This window comes from Cucurbita pepo, chromosome LG02 (genome assembly GCF_002806865.2).
Source record: "Cucurbita pepo subsp. pepo cultivar mu-cu-16 chromosome LG02, ASM280686v2, whole genome shotgun sequence".
Lineage (NCBI taxonomy): Eukaryota > Viridiplantae > Streptophyta > Magnoliopsida > Cucurbitales > Cucurbitaceae > Cucurbita > Cucurbita pepo.
This window is the reverse complement of record NC_036639.1, coordinates 12662431-12679603: the sequence shown is the minus strand read 5'-3', so window position 1 is coordinate 12679603 and position 17173 is coordinate 12662431. Positions and strand designations below refer to the sequence as shown.

The window sequence follows — 17173 nt, the reverse complement described above, 5'->3', positions numbered from 1 at the left end:
CGTCAGCTTTCAGTTTCACATAACTTTAATTAGAGTGATGTCTCTTAAATTTAGACCGTTTCATCCAAATTTAGAGAGGGTCCAACCACCCAACATCAAAACTTATATGATGATACATAATGTATATGAAACAAAATAAAGTTCGTAAAAGTTTAACTTCTAACGTCATCGATAAAATTTTACGGCCATTTAACTATGCCCGTAACGCAACATCAAATTTCTATCAACATTATCACATTCTTTTCTCCTTTTTCACCATCTCATCTTAAAGTACATAAAAAGTTTAGAGCTGACTTGTTATCATGAGTGTTGAGCTCTCCAATCTACTGTATAATTGGTGTCACTGTCATCATCACTCAAAGAGTCCTCAAGGCTCGACTCTTTAGTAGGAATGTCGGGCTTGCCTCTACTTTGTTCTGCTGATTTTTTGTTCTTCAACTCCATTTTCTTCCTCTTCAACTTTTCCACTCTCTCCCTGTACGCCCTGTCAACAGAAACCCAGAAGGTTTAGTGCAACCAGGAATGAAGATTAGAAGAACGAGACGAGTTTTATCGTGCTACACTTACTTCTGCTCTAAGGTTTCAGCTTCCTCTATCATTTCAGCAGCATCGATCTACAGAACATTCCAAAAATCCGAGTCGATATCATTGTTAAACTTACCGACGGGGAAACAAAAAGGAGCTAAGTAGTAGGGTGTTACCTCCTCCTCTTCCAAACGGTCATCCACCTCTTTCAAATCCTCTTGGATCAACTTTTCGAATTCCTTGTATTCATCTCTGATAATGAAGTATACACACAATCAAGCTCCTATAGAATCCATGGCATAAACTACAAAGAGTAAAGGAGCATGCACAACAACGATATATTTCTGAAGAACAAGAAAGTTGCACATTTTTTTGCATGGATTCAATAAAGATCATTCCTTACACGCAATCGACCGACAACCATATTTGGAGTTCTCATCACTGACATTGTTGTCCGTTCTCTGATGTGTTTGTATAGAGATCCAAACATAGAATTATGGAAAAGTAGTAAAATTTGAATGGGAACCACGTTAAATGGTCCAATACCATGCAATCTAGGGACCCAAACTACAATATTAAGTGGCACAACCGATGGTCGGAGAGCCCACGGCATTATTGAAGAAAATCGATGTTTATTTATTCAGCCATCAGAATCTGTAAAACTCATGTGGTATTGGAAAATGCAGAAACAGTGAAAACATCAGATAATGTCAAACAAGACCAAGATATAGAATTTCTTAGGACACATCCAATCATCAGTAGCCTATTTCCCAATATTATCTCTGGTTGGAATTTACAGCAAACCAAACAATGGAAAAAGTGAGAAATCAAATCGAATCGGGATAAAAATACGCAAACACCTTCCTTAAAAGCAAGGACAACACAAAATAGTATCGTTAGATATAATAAAAGGATTACAGAAGCTTAACATACCAAACTAAACATAACAAGTTTTAAAGGTGCATACATAACAAGTGGGAAGGACCTACTTGACATCAGGCTTCACAAGTTTTATGCCGTGCGCACGCAAATCAGCCTCCTTATCATCAAAGAAACCTTCAGGCAGAGCTCCCTTTATTTGCTTCCCCTCTGAACCACCATTCGTGGAAGATTTCTGACTAAGGTCACTGGCCTTTGCAATCACTTCTGACTGAGCGATGCTACCACTACGTGAATCTGGTTCGACGAACTTAATAGATTCCTTTCCTGGAAGGACACAAGCCAAATACGGCATGTTGAAAAGTGAAATCAGAATACCACAGATGCACTGAATATAAGGGCGGAAATCAATTATACAAGAACTAAACACCAAATAAGATCCCAAGAATATCAAACACAAATTGGAACAAATGTCAACGCCAAACATTTAACCATTGACCAACTGGCTGTAGAGATTTCTTGACAAATTTGATCGTGACATAAAACAATTTGCAGCATTTACGGTCCAAATAATGTCTTAGTAACTCATTTTCCGCATATGTTTCCGTACACAGTCTTATTCCCATATCATTACATGTTGAGATGGATCCAACTGAGCCATGTTTTATTTTTAACCATAATAATAGTGACACCTCTACTATCATGTACATACATAAATATACATATTTGTTGTCATACACATATAAATAATATTTATGAACAACCATATATTTGTTCATAAAATAATATAAGTTGATATATCTAAAGATGCCTGGACATCATATATATTATTCAGGCCTACATGCATAATAAGTATCTCATGCATGCCTATTTCCTTACCAGTTTTGAGCCTTTTGGCACTCTGATCGAAAAAATCTGGAGGAAGCACGGATGATGACTGACGTTTTGGTAACTCTGTTGATGTCCCAGTCGATGCTTTCTGCTCTCTCGAATCTATTGGTTTGCTGTCAGGGAGTTCAGTAGGGGCCTCGGCTTTAATATTGTTAACTCCAGACCTACCGGCTGCATTAGCTTTGAGATTATTTATTGCCTGTCATTTATAATAATGTCCCATTAGTAAATATTTGACCAAAAATCAGCTCAAACTAGGTTGTATTAGGATTTAGGACTTTAAGTTCCCTATCTACAGCAGGTAGAGGTGATGCATTGGAAACAGAAAAATGGAAACAAGGATATGCAAATAAAATGAAGAAACAAATAAAAGAAAAGGTCGTATGGAGCATTCATCGTATAGTGTACAGAACTATATATATATATATATTTTTTAAAAAAACTTGGAGAAAGGGACCCGAGTGTGTTTCAATCAGCACAAAAAAAACTATAGTCTATGGAATAAGGACGGCATTCCACCAACAATAAATTATAAGGAAATAACTGAACCTAGCAATTCATTGGAGTACCTGATCTTCCTTCCTACTAATATTCTAAACCTTAATATAATTCTCAGCAAAAAATTATAAATCAGTTCTCAGATAGATATTCATCTCAGACAGAAAATATATTGGGACTTTAATTCGTCCCACAATAAGAGGGTTAATAATTTGATGTAGAAACAATTCACGGAAGCATCTCATGTAATTGCAAGCACAATTTGAGAACAAAATATTTGGAAACATAGACCACTTCTCGCCCTTCAGCTGATATTAATCTACCACAATTAGCACATAGTAGGTAAAGTGACCATGTTGGATAAGGGGATAAAGGCAAGTTTTCTTCAGGTCTTTGTGGAGGGAAGAGACTCGATGCATATTAATCATCTTAAGTTCACAAAAGATATCACCCTCTTTACAAATAGTGACATTGGCAAACTCAACAACAGTAACATTCATGCTAATATTGAGCTTTTCAGGTCTCTTAAAGGTTTAAAGTGAGTATCTGCAGGACTACAATTGTGGGTATCAACATTGATGATGCAGATATGGCCGTGAATATCTTTTAATAAGATTTGAAATAGTAGAACATTACCTCGTGATGTCTACGAGAAGACTGGTGTGCATCCCAGTAAGCCTCTGATTTCATGACAATATCACACACCCTACAGACCGGTTGCTCCAGCTCATTGTACCTGCGCAAGTTAAACATGATGAATCTCAAACTCATAAAATTTTCTACATGAAATACAACTAAATAATCCAGAACAATTAACAATAATATAATCTTCCTCAATGTTGGTAGGTTATATCACTGTCGAACATTTCTCTGACACCTTCTTATACAGAAAAAAGATAGAAATGACGTTACAAAAAATAGGAAAATTATAACTGCAAGGAAAACTTGATACTGAGCTAGATGTAAAAGTAATTTGAAATTTGTATATTCCATTAAATCATATCATTTCCTATCGATAACTTCTTCCTGAGAATAACCGAATTGTCTACTACAGTGGACAAATCGAAGTCGGAAATAGAACAGAGAGACAAAATAGATAAGGGAAATCCGTGTAGAACCTTGAAACTCCATATTCACCTGACAAGAGGAGAATCGATGCGCTTATCCTTCTTCTGGGCATTCAATTTGGCGCGAAACAACGCCTTTCTCTTGGCTTGAGCATCCATTTGGTGTTCTTCCTTCCTCCTTGCAGACCTAGTCCAGGGTTTAATAATCCCTCCGGCTTCAAGCCGAGATCGTTCTTCCTCCTTTATTTGGTTCGATAAATATGAGTCGTTGACAGATTAATATGAGCGTTGTTCAATTTTCTCTAATTAATTTCGTTAGACTAAAATTAATAAAAGAAAATTAAATAATAATAATAATAATAATAATAAAAAAAACTCGACCTACTCTGTTCCAATGCTAGCTTTTCAACCATAGTATTTAATTGATGGCTCGATCTTCTCGGAGGGGGTGAAGCTTTGTAAATTATTTCTGTCTATGTAGTCCACATCTTTACAAACGTGTCTATTTCATCGAGTCTCTTTTCAAGACAGTACCTTATACTGTTACGTCTTTCGTGTGGGTCAGAACTTACTCAACAAAAAATTTCACGACATTAAGATGGTTATAGTTATGACCGTCATTTACCGAGAATTCGGTCTTCAGTTATCATGTTATTTGGCCACCAGTCTACTTGACCCTAGCATTAAAAAAAAAAAAAAAAAAAAAAAAAAAAAAAAAAAAAAAAAAAAAAAAAAAAAAAAAAAANTATTTTATTTATTTATTTATTTTTTGAGGGGTTTCCTTTTACCCGTTCTTTCCACTCCCGATGATCAAATTTCAGTTCAATTTCCCAACTCTACGTGGGCTCTCGAGTCCATTGCAGGGACACATTCATCTTCGTCTTGCGCAGAGCTGAGGTCCCCAAGAACGCTCCAACAGACTGCGATTCGAATCAAAGAAGAGCCAAATCAGCATCCATGTCTTTCCATGTTCTTCACCTCCTCCTGTTTTTAACTTCTGTTCGTCTCTGTTTATCAGGTGCGTTAAAAGAGAAGGGCTATCAAATTTTTGTTTCAATGGCTTCTTATTGCTCGTTGACTATGAATGCCAATCAGTCTTGATGCGTTAAAAGTAATGTAACTAATGTGTATGGGTTACTTCCTTACATTTCGTAATCTGAGTAGTCACTAGCAGCTAAAGGGTACATTATTTGAAGTAATTAGATGCCATTTTGCTGCTTGATGTCTAAATTTCACCTCTGAAGGTTTGGTTTGCTCGGATGTTAGTTTTCTGCTTCTTTTCAAGTTCTTATTGCTTATACGAAATTATTTTTAAACTAATAAGATTATATTCTATCCCCGCGAAGCTAATTATCTGGTTCATACGACAATATCACACATGGATGAAGAATAATTATGGGTTTAAGTAAATTTTATCCTTTCTATTATAATTTTACTAAATTTTGGAGTGAGCATTTTGATGTTGACTACAGAGCAAGAATCCTGACCTGTTATCATTTTCTATAATGCATTCAACAGATGAACACTCAATGGAATCGGTTCCTGATCTCCAAAATTCAATGTACCTTGTAGTTGATGGTTATCCGTGCATTCGATTACTCAATCTCTCTGGAGAAATCGGTTGTTCAAGTAGGTTATTTTGCACTATACGTAGAAACTCTATTACCTTTGGAAATGCCAGCGTAATCCTTAATGGTATGGAGGCGTCATTCATGTATTTTTACTATGTGTACCGCAGATCCTGGGCGAGAAAAGGTTGTAGTACCAATGATTAACTTCAAAGATGCTGATGAGATATTGCAACCGTCTGCAATTTTAGTTTCAATGGATGACATCTCGAGTTTCTTTGCTAGGTAGGTTTTAGATTTTTATATATACTCCCTAGCTTCATACATATTCTCATTTCATTATAAGGATTATTTTCTAAACTTGGGTCTACAACATGTTCCAAGCCTCCCAATGAAAAATTATAAATAAGTGAAGAAGCATTCTCATCTACAAAAGAAAAAAAAAGAAAAGAAAAAAAAAAAGGAGAGATTTTGAGTGGAAAAATAACTCGGAAAATCAAGGTCTCCTTTGGGCCTCTTGTACTATTATCTATCACCACTAGCGATTGAATTCATATAAGCAGTCCTCAATTGCTATTTTCCTTGCAAATTATATGAACTGTTTCTCCAGTGGGAAGATATAAATGATCTCTTCCTTCATTTTCTTCTCTGCTTATTAGAGTTGGAAGAAAACTATCTACTCAGGTAGATTTTTTTTTTTTTTGGAAACCTATTTCAGATTACAGGATGATTCCAATTTTGCAAGTAATGTTGGTGGTGTTTTAATCAAACCAGGGACTGAAATACAGAAAAGAACGAAAGGTAGAGTTCATTTATCTATTCAGGTTCTTTTCCCCCTTATTTTTTTCTTTCCTTTTCTTTTTTTGTAGTTGTGTGTAATTCAGACATGCACGTCAATAACTAACGTGTTGATTTATTTTCCTTTGCAGGGTTTTCTCCTGCTCAAAAGTTTCCACAAGCTAAATTTGCTCCTTACCAAAAAATTGACTATGAATGGAACCCAATTGTATGTTTGAATTTTCTTGCTGAGTTTTTTTATTTTTTTTAGGAGTGGTCAACCGTTAGAAGCTTTTTACTTCTGAACTCTTATTTTTTTCTCACTTATAAAGCTAAGCACCAAACTATTGATTGTTGGTTGATATCATATCCGCCATATGATTATTATGAGTTAATCTCAGCCTTCCATATATGAGTAGAAGCTTATAAGTCTTTTGTTAGAAGTATTCAGCTTTTAGCTCCTTGGTGGAGCCTTTTTCACAAGGATTCCTCATGTAACTATAGCCTCTCCATGATTATTAGAATTGGAAGATCTCTTTATAATAGTTTTCACTTTTGGGTGGGGTATTTCTCTATTTTTGTGTGGCTTTTTTATACAAGATATATCTTCTATGAAAAGATAAATAATAATAATAATTAGAAGCTGGTAAGAGTTTTGTCGGCCCATGCAGTCATTAGGGCTGATCTGTGTTTAAATTTGGAGCTACTACTAACTCAAGGGTTTATCTTAACTGAGTCTGAATTCTGATTTTTCTTGAAAATCAGCCTCCATCGAATCACTTTGAAAAGAGGCTGAATTCTGTAATTACTATCTTGGTCTCATTTTTTAAGTTACAATTTCCTCCTGTAGTTCGTCGGGACTAGTTTTGTGAGTTTATCTTTTTTACACCCTATACATTCTTTCATTTTTCTCAATGAGCGGCTTAGTTTCTTATGAAAAAAAAAAAACTTTGTTTTATCACAGGCTTTCATTTCTTCTTTGGCTTGACAATCTGTAGCATCTTACAACTTGCACATGCAGGGATCTGGAGTTATGTGGAATCAATATAACTTTCCTGTTTTCTTAATATCTGAGAGCAGCATTTCCCCTGTACAAGAGGTAATTCTGATTCTTAATCACTCAAAACGTTCAATTGCCTTGAGATATTTCATTTACCATAAGGCTGTTTGGCTCAGTTGTTATATGCTTGTCTCTGGAAATTGATTTTTTATTTTGATTAATCTGATGGTTGCCATCAGACATTCCTTAGTCTTCACATTAGGTAAGATCATAATGTACTTTTATAGTTTTTTTTTAAATGGTTAGCAAAACTGAAATAAAAACAACCCAAAATAAAATGTAGAACCGTTTATGAATAAGTGCATGTGTCATAGGGTTGAAACTCATTGATATTTTGCAATTATGTTTACATTATTTGCTAGCGGTGGGCTTGGGTGGCTACAATTGAATTGAAGAGATATTTTGTTCTTAAAAGATAAGTATGCCAATACTTTTGACCAGAAGAATTTATCTGTTGCACAATCGTACCACTTAATGCAGGCTGCTTCAAAAAATGTGAAGGACAAGAAAGTTTACACGTCTAATGTTGCTGAATTTGATCTGGTGATGCAGGTACTTAGCTTCTGGTGTTACAAATGATTACATTTCAGTGATTTCACATCTTAAATGGAATCACACTTTGCAAAGTTCGTTTAATTCATTTTCTTTTTGTCTAGACAACCAAGGCTGGAACTCATAATTCAATGTCTTGTTTGAAAGAAGAAACATGCCTTCCGTTAGGTGGATACAGGTTAAGTTTTATTTGATTTTTAGTTTTATTTTTGTCTCCATAGTTTTACAATTTTACTCTGTTTAATTTGTTAAAAGAGATCATTATCTTTACAGTGTCTGGTCGTCGCTTCCTCCAATCAATATTTCTTCAGATAAGTCTAAGCCCATCATTCTCACAGTAGCTTCAATGGACTCTGCGTCTTTCTTCCGTGATAAAAGCATTGGTGCCGACTCCCCCATCTCTGTATGATTTATGTTGAGCAAGTATATTAGTCATAAACCTTACCTGTTTATTCTGCTACCTGTTAAAGTCTTTCTGGTACATTTTAGGGCCTGATTGCATTACTGGCTGCGGTTGATGCACTTTCCCATGTGGATGGACTGGATGATCTTCATAAACAGGTTCTTATAGAAGCTATTTTCTTTGTATCCGATTGTACTGTATTTTTATTAATAGCTATTAACTCAAATGCAAATATCCTATAATCTTTTCATCTACATAATTGCATTTTAGATATAACTGTTATGTCTGACTATGTAGCATTTGAGATATAATTGCTATTTCTTGTTTTTATTGCCTTCTATTGATTTAGTTATTGGATTGTCTTATCTTATTCAATCTTAGTTACAACCTCTCAAAATTAATTTTGAAATGGAGAAAAAAAAAACCCATTTTTCATTCCTACAAAGGACATCAGAAACACAAATTGGTGGAGAAGAAATTACTGTGGTAATAGGTTTCTCGCCAACACAAGGAGTTCTAGCCACAGAAGGCCTACTTGAAAAATTCAGAAATAGACCTTCATCTGATCATTATCCTATTCTACTCTCCGTGGGTTGCTGTAAATGGGGCCCTTCGCCCTTCCGCTTTGAGAATATGTGGCTCCATTTTGTTTGTCAATGGTAGAATATTGGTGCAAGAATACGCCCCTTTGTGGATGATCGGAGACGGTTTCATCAACAAACTTAAAAAACTAAAAGAAGTCTTAAAGAATTGGAACAAGGAGGTTTTCGGTTGTATCTCCACAAAAAGAAACCAATTACTTACTGAAATTGTCCTCCTTGATCAAATGGAGGAAACCGACTCTATTACACTAGTTCAACACACATATAAAAAGCTCATGAAAGCAGAACTTATTTCGTTGGCAGCAAAGGAAGAGCAATCTTAGATAGTAAATGTAAAAAACGATGGTCAGAGGAGGGTGACATAAACCTCTAATTTTTCCATTGTATCATGCAAAGAAACGAAAGAGTATCATTATGGAAATTCTATCCCCATAAAGCAGAAGTTTAGTAAATGAAGATGAAATTGTCTCAGATTTTACACGTCCTTATATACAAAGGACAATGCCCTCTTTGAATTTTCCCACGATCTTGACTGGGACCCTATTGATCAACCGCAAGCTGCCTCCCTCGAGGTTATTTTCACCAAAGAAGACGTGGGGAAGGTGATTCAGCATTCAGGATTCGATAAAACTCCAAGACCGGATGGTTTTACCTCATAATTTTCTAAAAACTGTTGGAACTTTATGAGAGTTGATTTCATGAGAGTATTCCAATATTTTTTTCGAATCGGAGTTATCAATGAAAACTTAAATGAAACATACATTTGTCTGATCTCAAAGAAACTGGATGCCCGCACTGTTGCAGACTTTCGTCCCATAAGCCTTACGACCGGACTATATAAAATCATAGAAAGGATATTATCAGAACATCTTAAAAAGGTTCTCCCTCTCACAATTACCAGGCAACAATCAACTTTTGTAGAGGGGTGACGATGCATCTCTCATGGAAAATGAACTCATAGATGAATGAAAAAAAAAAAAAAAAAAAAAAAAAAAAAAAAAAAAAAAAAAAAAANAACTTTCCTTGAAAACATTCTTGTGACAAAAGGATTTGGCTCAAAATGGCGAAGGTGGATAAAAGGATGCATCTCGTCCACAAACTTCATCATCATCAATGGAAGATCAAGAGGGAAGATTATGCCACACGGGGTCTTCAACAAGGGGATCCACTATCCCATTTACTTGTCATCATGGTAATGGACTGCCTTAGTCGCATACTGACAAAAGCAGAATACGAAGGGCAGATAAAAGGTTTTCAGATTGGTAACGAAGGCTTAAGCATCAACCACCTTCAGTTCGTAGACGATACAATCCTTTTTTCTGACTTGGCAGATATCTCTTCCATAAAAGACGTGATCGAACGGTAAAAACCTTTGAAGGATTTTCTGGACAAAATATCAATCTCCAAAAAACAGAGATAATGGGCATCAATATTAACACATTATTGAAGAATTCGCTAGCATATATGATTGTAAAAATGGAGAATGACCGAATATTTACCTAGGATTACCTCTAATAGGAAACCATAAATATTTTTCCTCTTGAAAGACTATTATTGAAAAAATAGAAAGAAGGCTATCAACATGGATATCATGTTATACTTCAAAAGGTGGAAGACTCACCATAATACAAGCCACATTATCCAACGCCCCCACTTACTACATGTCTCTATTTGAAATGCCACAAAAAGTGGTTTTAGATATAGAAATATTATTGAGAAACTACTTGTAGAAAGATGGCCCACACCTTGTTCGATGGAAGATTATAAACCTCCCAACAGTAAAGGGAGGCCTCAGTCTTTTCTCGATAAAGAAGAAGAACAAAACTCTCCTCACCAAATGGATATGAAGATATCATCACGAAGAAAAGGTGTTGTGGAGAAATCTTATAAAGGCTAACTATACTCCAACATCAAACAAAAATCAATCTCTTCCCTCTTCTGCAAAAGAGCCTTGGAAGTACATAAAGAAACATCAAAACCTCATCACCAACCGAACTTTTCATAGGGTAGGTGATGGAGGAAGCACATCATTTTGGGACCTACCCATGAATTGAAAACACCACGCCCATCAAGGATTTTGTAGAGAAGCATGGTGTTCTCAATTCATGGGTCGGTCCAGAATGATGTGCTCCTTCCATCACCCACCATATGGCGAATTCGATTGGTGATGAGGTTTTGATGTTTCTTTATATACTTTCAAGGCTCTTTTTGTAGATGATGAAGGTGATTGATTTTTGTTTGATGTAGGAGTATATTTAGCCTTTATAAGATTTCTCCTCAATACCTTTTCTTCGTGATGATATCTTCATATCTATTTGGCGAAGAGAGCTTTGTTCTTCTTTATCAAGAAAAGATCGAGGCCTCCCTTTTCTGTTGGGAGGTTTATAATACTCCGTCAAACAAGTTGTGGGCCATCTTTCTACGAGTAGTTTCTAAATAATCTTTCTATGTCTGAAACCACTTTTTGTGGCATTTCAAATAGAGACATGTAGTAAGTGGGGAGGTTGGATAATGTGACTTGTATTAGGGTGAGTCTTGTGCCTTTTGAATTATAACAGGATGACCATGTTGATAGCCTTCTTTCTATTTTTTCAATAATAGTCTTCCAGAAGGAAAAAAATTTGTGGTTTCCTTTTAGAGGTAATCGTAGGTACATATTCGGTCCTTCTCCCTTTTTACAACCATATATGCTAGCACTTTCTTCAATAATCTCTATGCTAATATTGATGCCCATGATCTCTGGTTTTTGGAGATTGATATTTTGTCTAGAGCATCCTTCGAAGGTAGTAAATTTGTTTCAATGAAAGATTTTTGGTTTTAGAATTACAGAGAATAAAGCCCGCTCGTAGTAGTTATTGTTGTTGGTCCTTTTTGTTTTATTTTACACACTTAGTTTAGTGGTTCTATCCCTAAGATGCCCGAATTTATATGCTTATGTATCATTTTTTATATATATGTTTTAGCATTTATGAAATGTATTGGAGGTTTGATGATGATGCGTGGGATATAATCATCCCAAGCTCATATGCAGATTGTCTGTAATTTGTATCCATTCTTTGGCTTCATTCTGATTGAATACATAGATCATGGTGCTTTAAGTCTTGTTTGTATCCTTTGCCTTTTCTTATTATTCAGTTGCTAATAGTTATTCTTGAATATCCAGCTTGTTTTTGTTGTCTTCACTGGAGAGTCTTGGGGCTACCTTGGTAGTAGGAGATTTTTGCTTGAACTTGATTTACAGTCCAATTCTGTCAGTGGCCTTAACAATACATTGATCGATACGGTATATTTCTGAACTTGTAAATTAGTGCTCTGAATTTTAGTTTTCTTGTACTCTTTTCAGTGTAGAATTATAGTCACTCTCTAAGAGAAAAATATATGTTTTCTACTTTTCTTGTTTGAGTGGCTTCCTAGTGCGTTACCATTGGAGAAATACATAATGGATGTAGGGAATCATCAGAAAATACTAAAACAGCTCTTTATGTTTTTGGTGGGTGGATGTTTATCTTTGAAGCTTTTCTCTTTATTTTCAAAATTTTATTTGCTTAATTTGTTCTTTCCAATCGAGAAGATAAATATATTCTTAGTCTAAACCAGTGCAAGAATAGGAAAATTGAAAATGCGTCTACTTATATTGAACAAAGAAAATTCAAGAAGTGCATGGTTTTCAACCATCTGAAACCCTACGTATTATTGATGGTGGCTTGTTGCGGGGATAATTTATGTAAATTGGCAATTGCATGTGGGTGAGGGAAATACACTGACAATAAATTTTCCCCTCATATGAGGTAAGGAAAGTGATGCTACACAGGCTCCTGGTTGAGGAAAATAAGGACTTCATGTAGTCATATTTGAAGTGGTAAAGCATGGCATGCCCTTTGAATGACATGATACAGATTTGACATGATGTATGAAAAGTGATATATATTTTAGCTAGAGCTGCATTTATCTGGTTGTTTGTTGTTTTCCAGTGCGTGTGTGATCTTTCTTTTCTTTTTGATACTTTAGATCCATTTTATTTAAGTTAATGATAAAAAGTTGAACTTATTGTGCTTTTACCTTTTCAATTTAGGTTTTCGAAATTGGCTCTGTTGGAAAGAAATCCAATGATGGATTTGGAAACTTCTTCGCTCACATGACAGAGGTAATGGTTTTTTTTTTCCTCTAAACTGTTTTATTATTATTATTTTAAGGTTTCTCTATACTATGAGACCTCCTATCATGCATACTTACCAAAGGAAGGGTAAAAAGGGAATAGAATGATTTTTCTGTTAGGGTGGGAACCATTAGGATTGTGCGTTTGTGTACGGTCAGTGTGGGTAAGGTTTTTGTAGGGCTTGTGTTGCATGTGGCTGTTATGTTTAATTGGACATTTTATGTCTTCGGAGAGATTTCCAGCTCTCTCGATTAACTGGAGTGTTTGGGTATTGTATTGCTTGTTTTCCCTAGTTGATTGCAATATCTTTGGCTGAAATAACCCATTGGTCATGAACGGTGTTCACTGTGTATTTAAGGTTATTTGTGTTAGATACCTAACATACACATCTGAAATGTTGCTGCAACATTTAAAATCTTGTACTGTATGTTAGGCCTTTTGAGGGAATAATTGAACGTGGAGAATTGCAGAAATATTTTGATTTCCTTAAAATTACTGTCGTAATTGTTTTCTAATGTTTGAGTGAGAGAAGTTTGTAAGGTTAATATAACATCTAAAATATTGAGAAAATAATTCGAAAAACAAAGCAGCAGCTTTTATGGAATTTGAGAATCTTTATGACATTCTTAAACCCTTTAAAAGGATAGCTTGTTCAACTTACCTAGTGATTATTGCAAGCAGCATTGGTTGGTTCTAAAGTGCAGAAGGAAAATTTTATAGAATTGCTGAACACACACGGATTTCATTACCAAAAACAAGAGGGAACGCACGAAGAAAGGCGATATTAGGCATCTCCTCCCAATTTCTCAAAATGGTGATCTATCCAATACATTGATACTTAATAGGAAACGCAAAATGGTTGGCTGTCATTTGCCCAATGAAACCCAATTTTCATTTTGCCTGTGATGGCCAGGAAAGGCCATCTTAGATTCAATGAAAAACATGGTGTTTGATTTTTTTCCCCCTCATTGGTGTTGTCTTGTTGATTAGGCAAAAAATGCAGACTGTTACTACTTAACTGTGTTCTAAATTGATAAACTGTTTATCCGACCTCTTGAGAGTTTGAGACCATTATTTTTCTTCATAGATACTTGATCTATTTTGATATACTAGTTCGATATGGTGCCCTAGTAATGTCATTAGCTATTCTGTTAGTATTTTATTATGCACGGAATAACATAGTCATGTTCGATGAAAGATTTTATTTCAACCTATTATTTTAGCAAGATATTGCTCCTGTAGGTTTCATCTTCCAAGAATGAGACATGGAACGCCTTGAAGCTTGCTCGAGAGTCGCTTCCATTTGAGAACATAAAAGTCTCACCAGCTAGTACTACAAATCCAGGGATACCACCATCTTCGTTGATGGCATTTCTAGCAAAGGTATTTATCAACAACATACTTGATGCAACTATTTTCGTGCTCTCTATTGTTCAAACCTGCTGATTTTTTTATTGAAAAAAAATTAAAATAAGAAACGAATGGCACACAATTCAAGGTTTGAGACTAGAGTTTTGCGAAACAATTTCATTGATGTATAAAATTTATAAAAAGGATAATAATCCATGATGATTACGTAACACTTCTCCAATTGGTTGAAAGGGAAGCATAGCTATATGAAGTAAAGATATTAGACCGTGTACACCAAGAGATAGATAAGTTGACAAGTTTATTTTGGTCCGTACAGAACTCGCAGGTCTCTGGGGTGGTACTAGAAGACTTTGATACTAGCTTTACCAATCAATTTTACCAGAGTCACCTCGACGATTTACGTAAGTTGCATTCTTTTCTTTCCTTCGTTTCCCATTTTGTCGCTCATTGACGATTGTTGTATAGCTGGTCCTATTTTTTCTTACTATTCATATTATTTTTCAATCCAGATAATATAAACTCATCAGCTATTGAAGCAGCTGCTTTACTTGTTGCCCGAACTCTTTACATTCTAGCAACCAACAAAAAGGAATTGAGTAGTTCTGCCCTGAATGCTATCAAATTGAACACCTCGTTGGTTGAAGAGCTTATAGGATGTCTCCTTAACTGTGACCCTGGCCTCTCTTGTGAGTTGGTGAAGAGATATATTTCTCCGACCAATGTCTGTCCAAACCATTATGTTGGTGTTATCCTTGATGAACCATCCTCTACTCCTTATCCTGGTTATGTTCACGATGTTTCAAGATTTGCTTGGAACTTTTTAGCTGACAGAACATCCATCCGTAAAGAGAATACTAGCTCTGTCTGTTCACAGAACTGTGATGACAAAAGTGAGGTGTGCATTGGAGCGGAGACTGGAAAGGGAACTTGTGTTGTATCAACTACCAGGTACCATCATATTTATAGCTAGACACAACTGATTTAGAATGGTGCATTGGTGGACACATGGCATACTTAGTCATTGCATCAAAACTAAAACAAAACAAAACAAAAAAAAACTTAAATTAAGATAACTTAGAGAATATTTAAAACTGCAGGAGGCCTTGAGGAAGGATTGTCCTAGAGAGTATGTTGAAGCCTGTAATGTAGGAAAAAGTTATTTATTGAAGCTGACACAATGTGGCTTTCTCATAATAACTCATGGATTTGAAAATCTTACTAATTTGAGGTAGTTTTGCAGTCTTTCATACATTCAATGGTTCAAAACTGCAAGCTTTGAATAATTTTTCGTAGTATAGAGGTTGTAAGTGGGTTGATTCGACTTGACTAAATTGACGTCTGACTACGAATGGGAAGTCTGGAACGTCTACATTATAGATTATTTGATTAGTTGTCCATGCTCTAATTGTTTTATTATTACTTTTTTTGGGGGGAGTAAAAAACAGGTTCAATATGTAACTACTATGCAAGTTTGATAACAATATTTTAAAGTTTGATTAGTTGCACTGCCTTTCTTTGTTAAATATCTGTAGTTATTTGCAACAGGTACGTTCCAGCATACTCAACACGATTGATGTTCGAATCTGGATCTTGGAATGTGCTTCCTCCGAATTCATCGGACCCAATGGGCGCCGTCGATCCTGTTTGGACAGAGAGCAACTGGAACACCATAGGACTCCGAATGTATACCGTCCAAGCTACTGCTTATGATCGTTTTGTCTTACTTGGAGGCATTACTACTACAATCTTGTCATACTTTGCAATAGTAGCCGTGCGAGGCTCCATTATGAAGGCCTTGAAGAAAGATTAACACAACATTTTAGGCAACTAAATGGAATTAGTAAATGAAAAGGCTGAGAAAGATGGGACACTGTATCAATATAGTTCAATCGTTTTTTCTCCGGAAGATTTTGGATGTAGTTGCAGAGGTGGTGTATTGTTTAATTTGGCAACCCTCTGCCTCCCGTTGGTGAAGGGCGGGATCTGATGCCATTGAAGCTTTGCATGTTAGTACGCAAATGATATGATTCTGTATAGCTTCTTCTGTTTCCCGGTTGTAGTTAATCTTACCTCAGGTGCAGCATCCACACATGGTTGCTTGCCTGATCGTTACCGAAAATCAAACGTCGAGTTGAAGACATTTCTGTATACTTGATTGAACAGTTTATTGGAATTGAAAATAGACAGATAATTGAACTGTTCTTGTAACGGCTCAGGTCCACCGCTAGCAGATATTGTCCTTTTTGGGCTTCCCCTTCAAAACTTTAAAATGCGTCTGCCAGAAGATTTTTAAATTTAAGTCGTTTAGTCTTCCCGATATAGAGTTGACTGTTAGCATATCCCCTAAGTTTATAATAATGATATCTAGTGATGCATTTAAGTCGTTTAATCTCCCCTCCATAGTCTGGATATAGAGAGTTGACTGTTAGCACATCCCCTATAAGTTTTTAATAATGATATCTAATGATGCATACTCCTTTGGAAGTGAAAGTTCTCGTTTTCTCAGCGGTAGCGGTATGAGATTCTATTTAACACCGGTATGAGATTCTTTTAATGATGTTAAATAGGTTTTTGAAAATTTCAATTTTGAGTCTAGTAATTTTTAAAAATGTATTGATCTCTTAAAAATAAAATTTAAAGTTAGGAATTTAAAAGGCAAAATTTAATTAATTGTAGGAATTTATTACACAAAATTGAAATTTTTGATGTAATATATATTCTAAAAAAGATTTTGAAATTTATTAGATATTTTTTTAATTAAAAAATCCTATAAAACACAAAACTAAAAAAAAAAAAAAAAAAAAAAAAAAAAAAAAAAAAAAAA

General features: G+C 35.3%; 2 protein-coding genes across 3 annotated transcripts; one reads left to right on the top strand and one right to left on the bottom strand.

The window, feature by feature from the left end:
* Positions 1-67: 67 nt before the first annotated feature.
* Positions 68-4136, bottom strand: LOC111787472 (zinc finger protein 830-like). Of its 2 annotated transcripts, none has more exons than XM_023667439.1 (7): positions 3912-4136; positions 3430-3529; positions 2284-2494; positions 1515-1731; positions 702-777; positions 568-614; positions 68-484 (listed from the first exon to the last, which is right to left on the bottom strand). In XM_023667439.1, the coding sequence occupies exons 1-7, from the start codon at positions 3971-3973 to the stop codon at positions 301-303; spliced, it is 897 nt and encodes a 298-aa protein (XP_023523207.1). In that variant the 5' UTR covers positions 3974-4136; the 3' UTR covers positions 68-300. The 2 variants fall into 2 exon arrangements, with proteins under 2 accessions (XP_023523207.1, XP_023523206.1); XM_023667438.1 differs by having other exon boundaries at positions 3931-4135.
* A 496-nt stretch (positions 4137-4632) lies between these two features.
* Positions 4633-16557, top strand: LOC111788922 (nicastrin). The gene is made up of 16 exons (XM_023669500.1): positions 4633-4878; positions 5379-5489; positions 5599-5713; positions 6147-6229; positions 6358-6434; positions 7227-7304; positions 7746-7817; positions 7922-7995; positions 8091-8220; positions 8307-8378; positions 11986-12105; positions 12895-12966; positions 14221-14361; positions 14666-14750; positions 14859-15297; positions 15895-16557. Exons 1-16 carry the CDS (start codon positions 4818-4820, stop codon positions 16157-16159), a joined length of 1995 nt encoding a protein of 664 aa, XP_023525268.1. The 5' UTR covers positions 4633-4817; the 3' UTR covers positions 16160-16557.
* Positions 16558-17173: the final 616 nt, after the last annotated feature.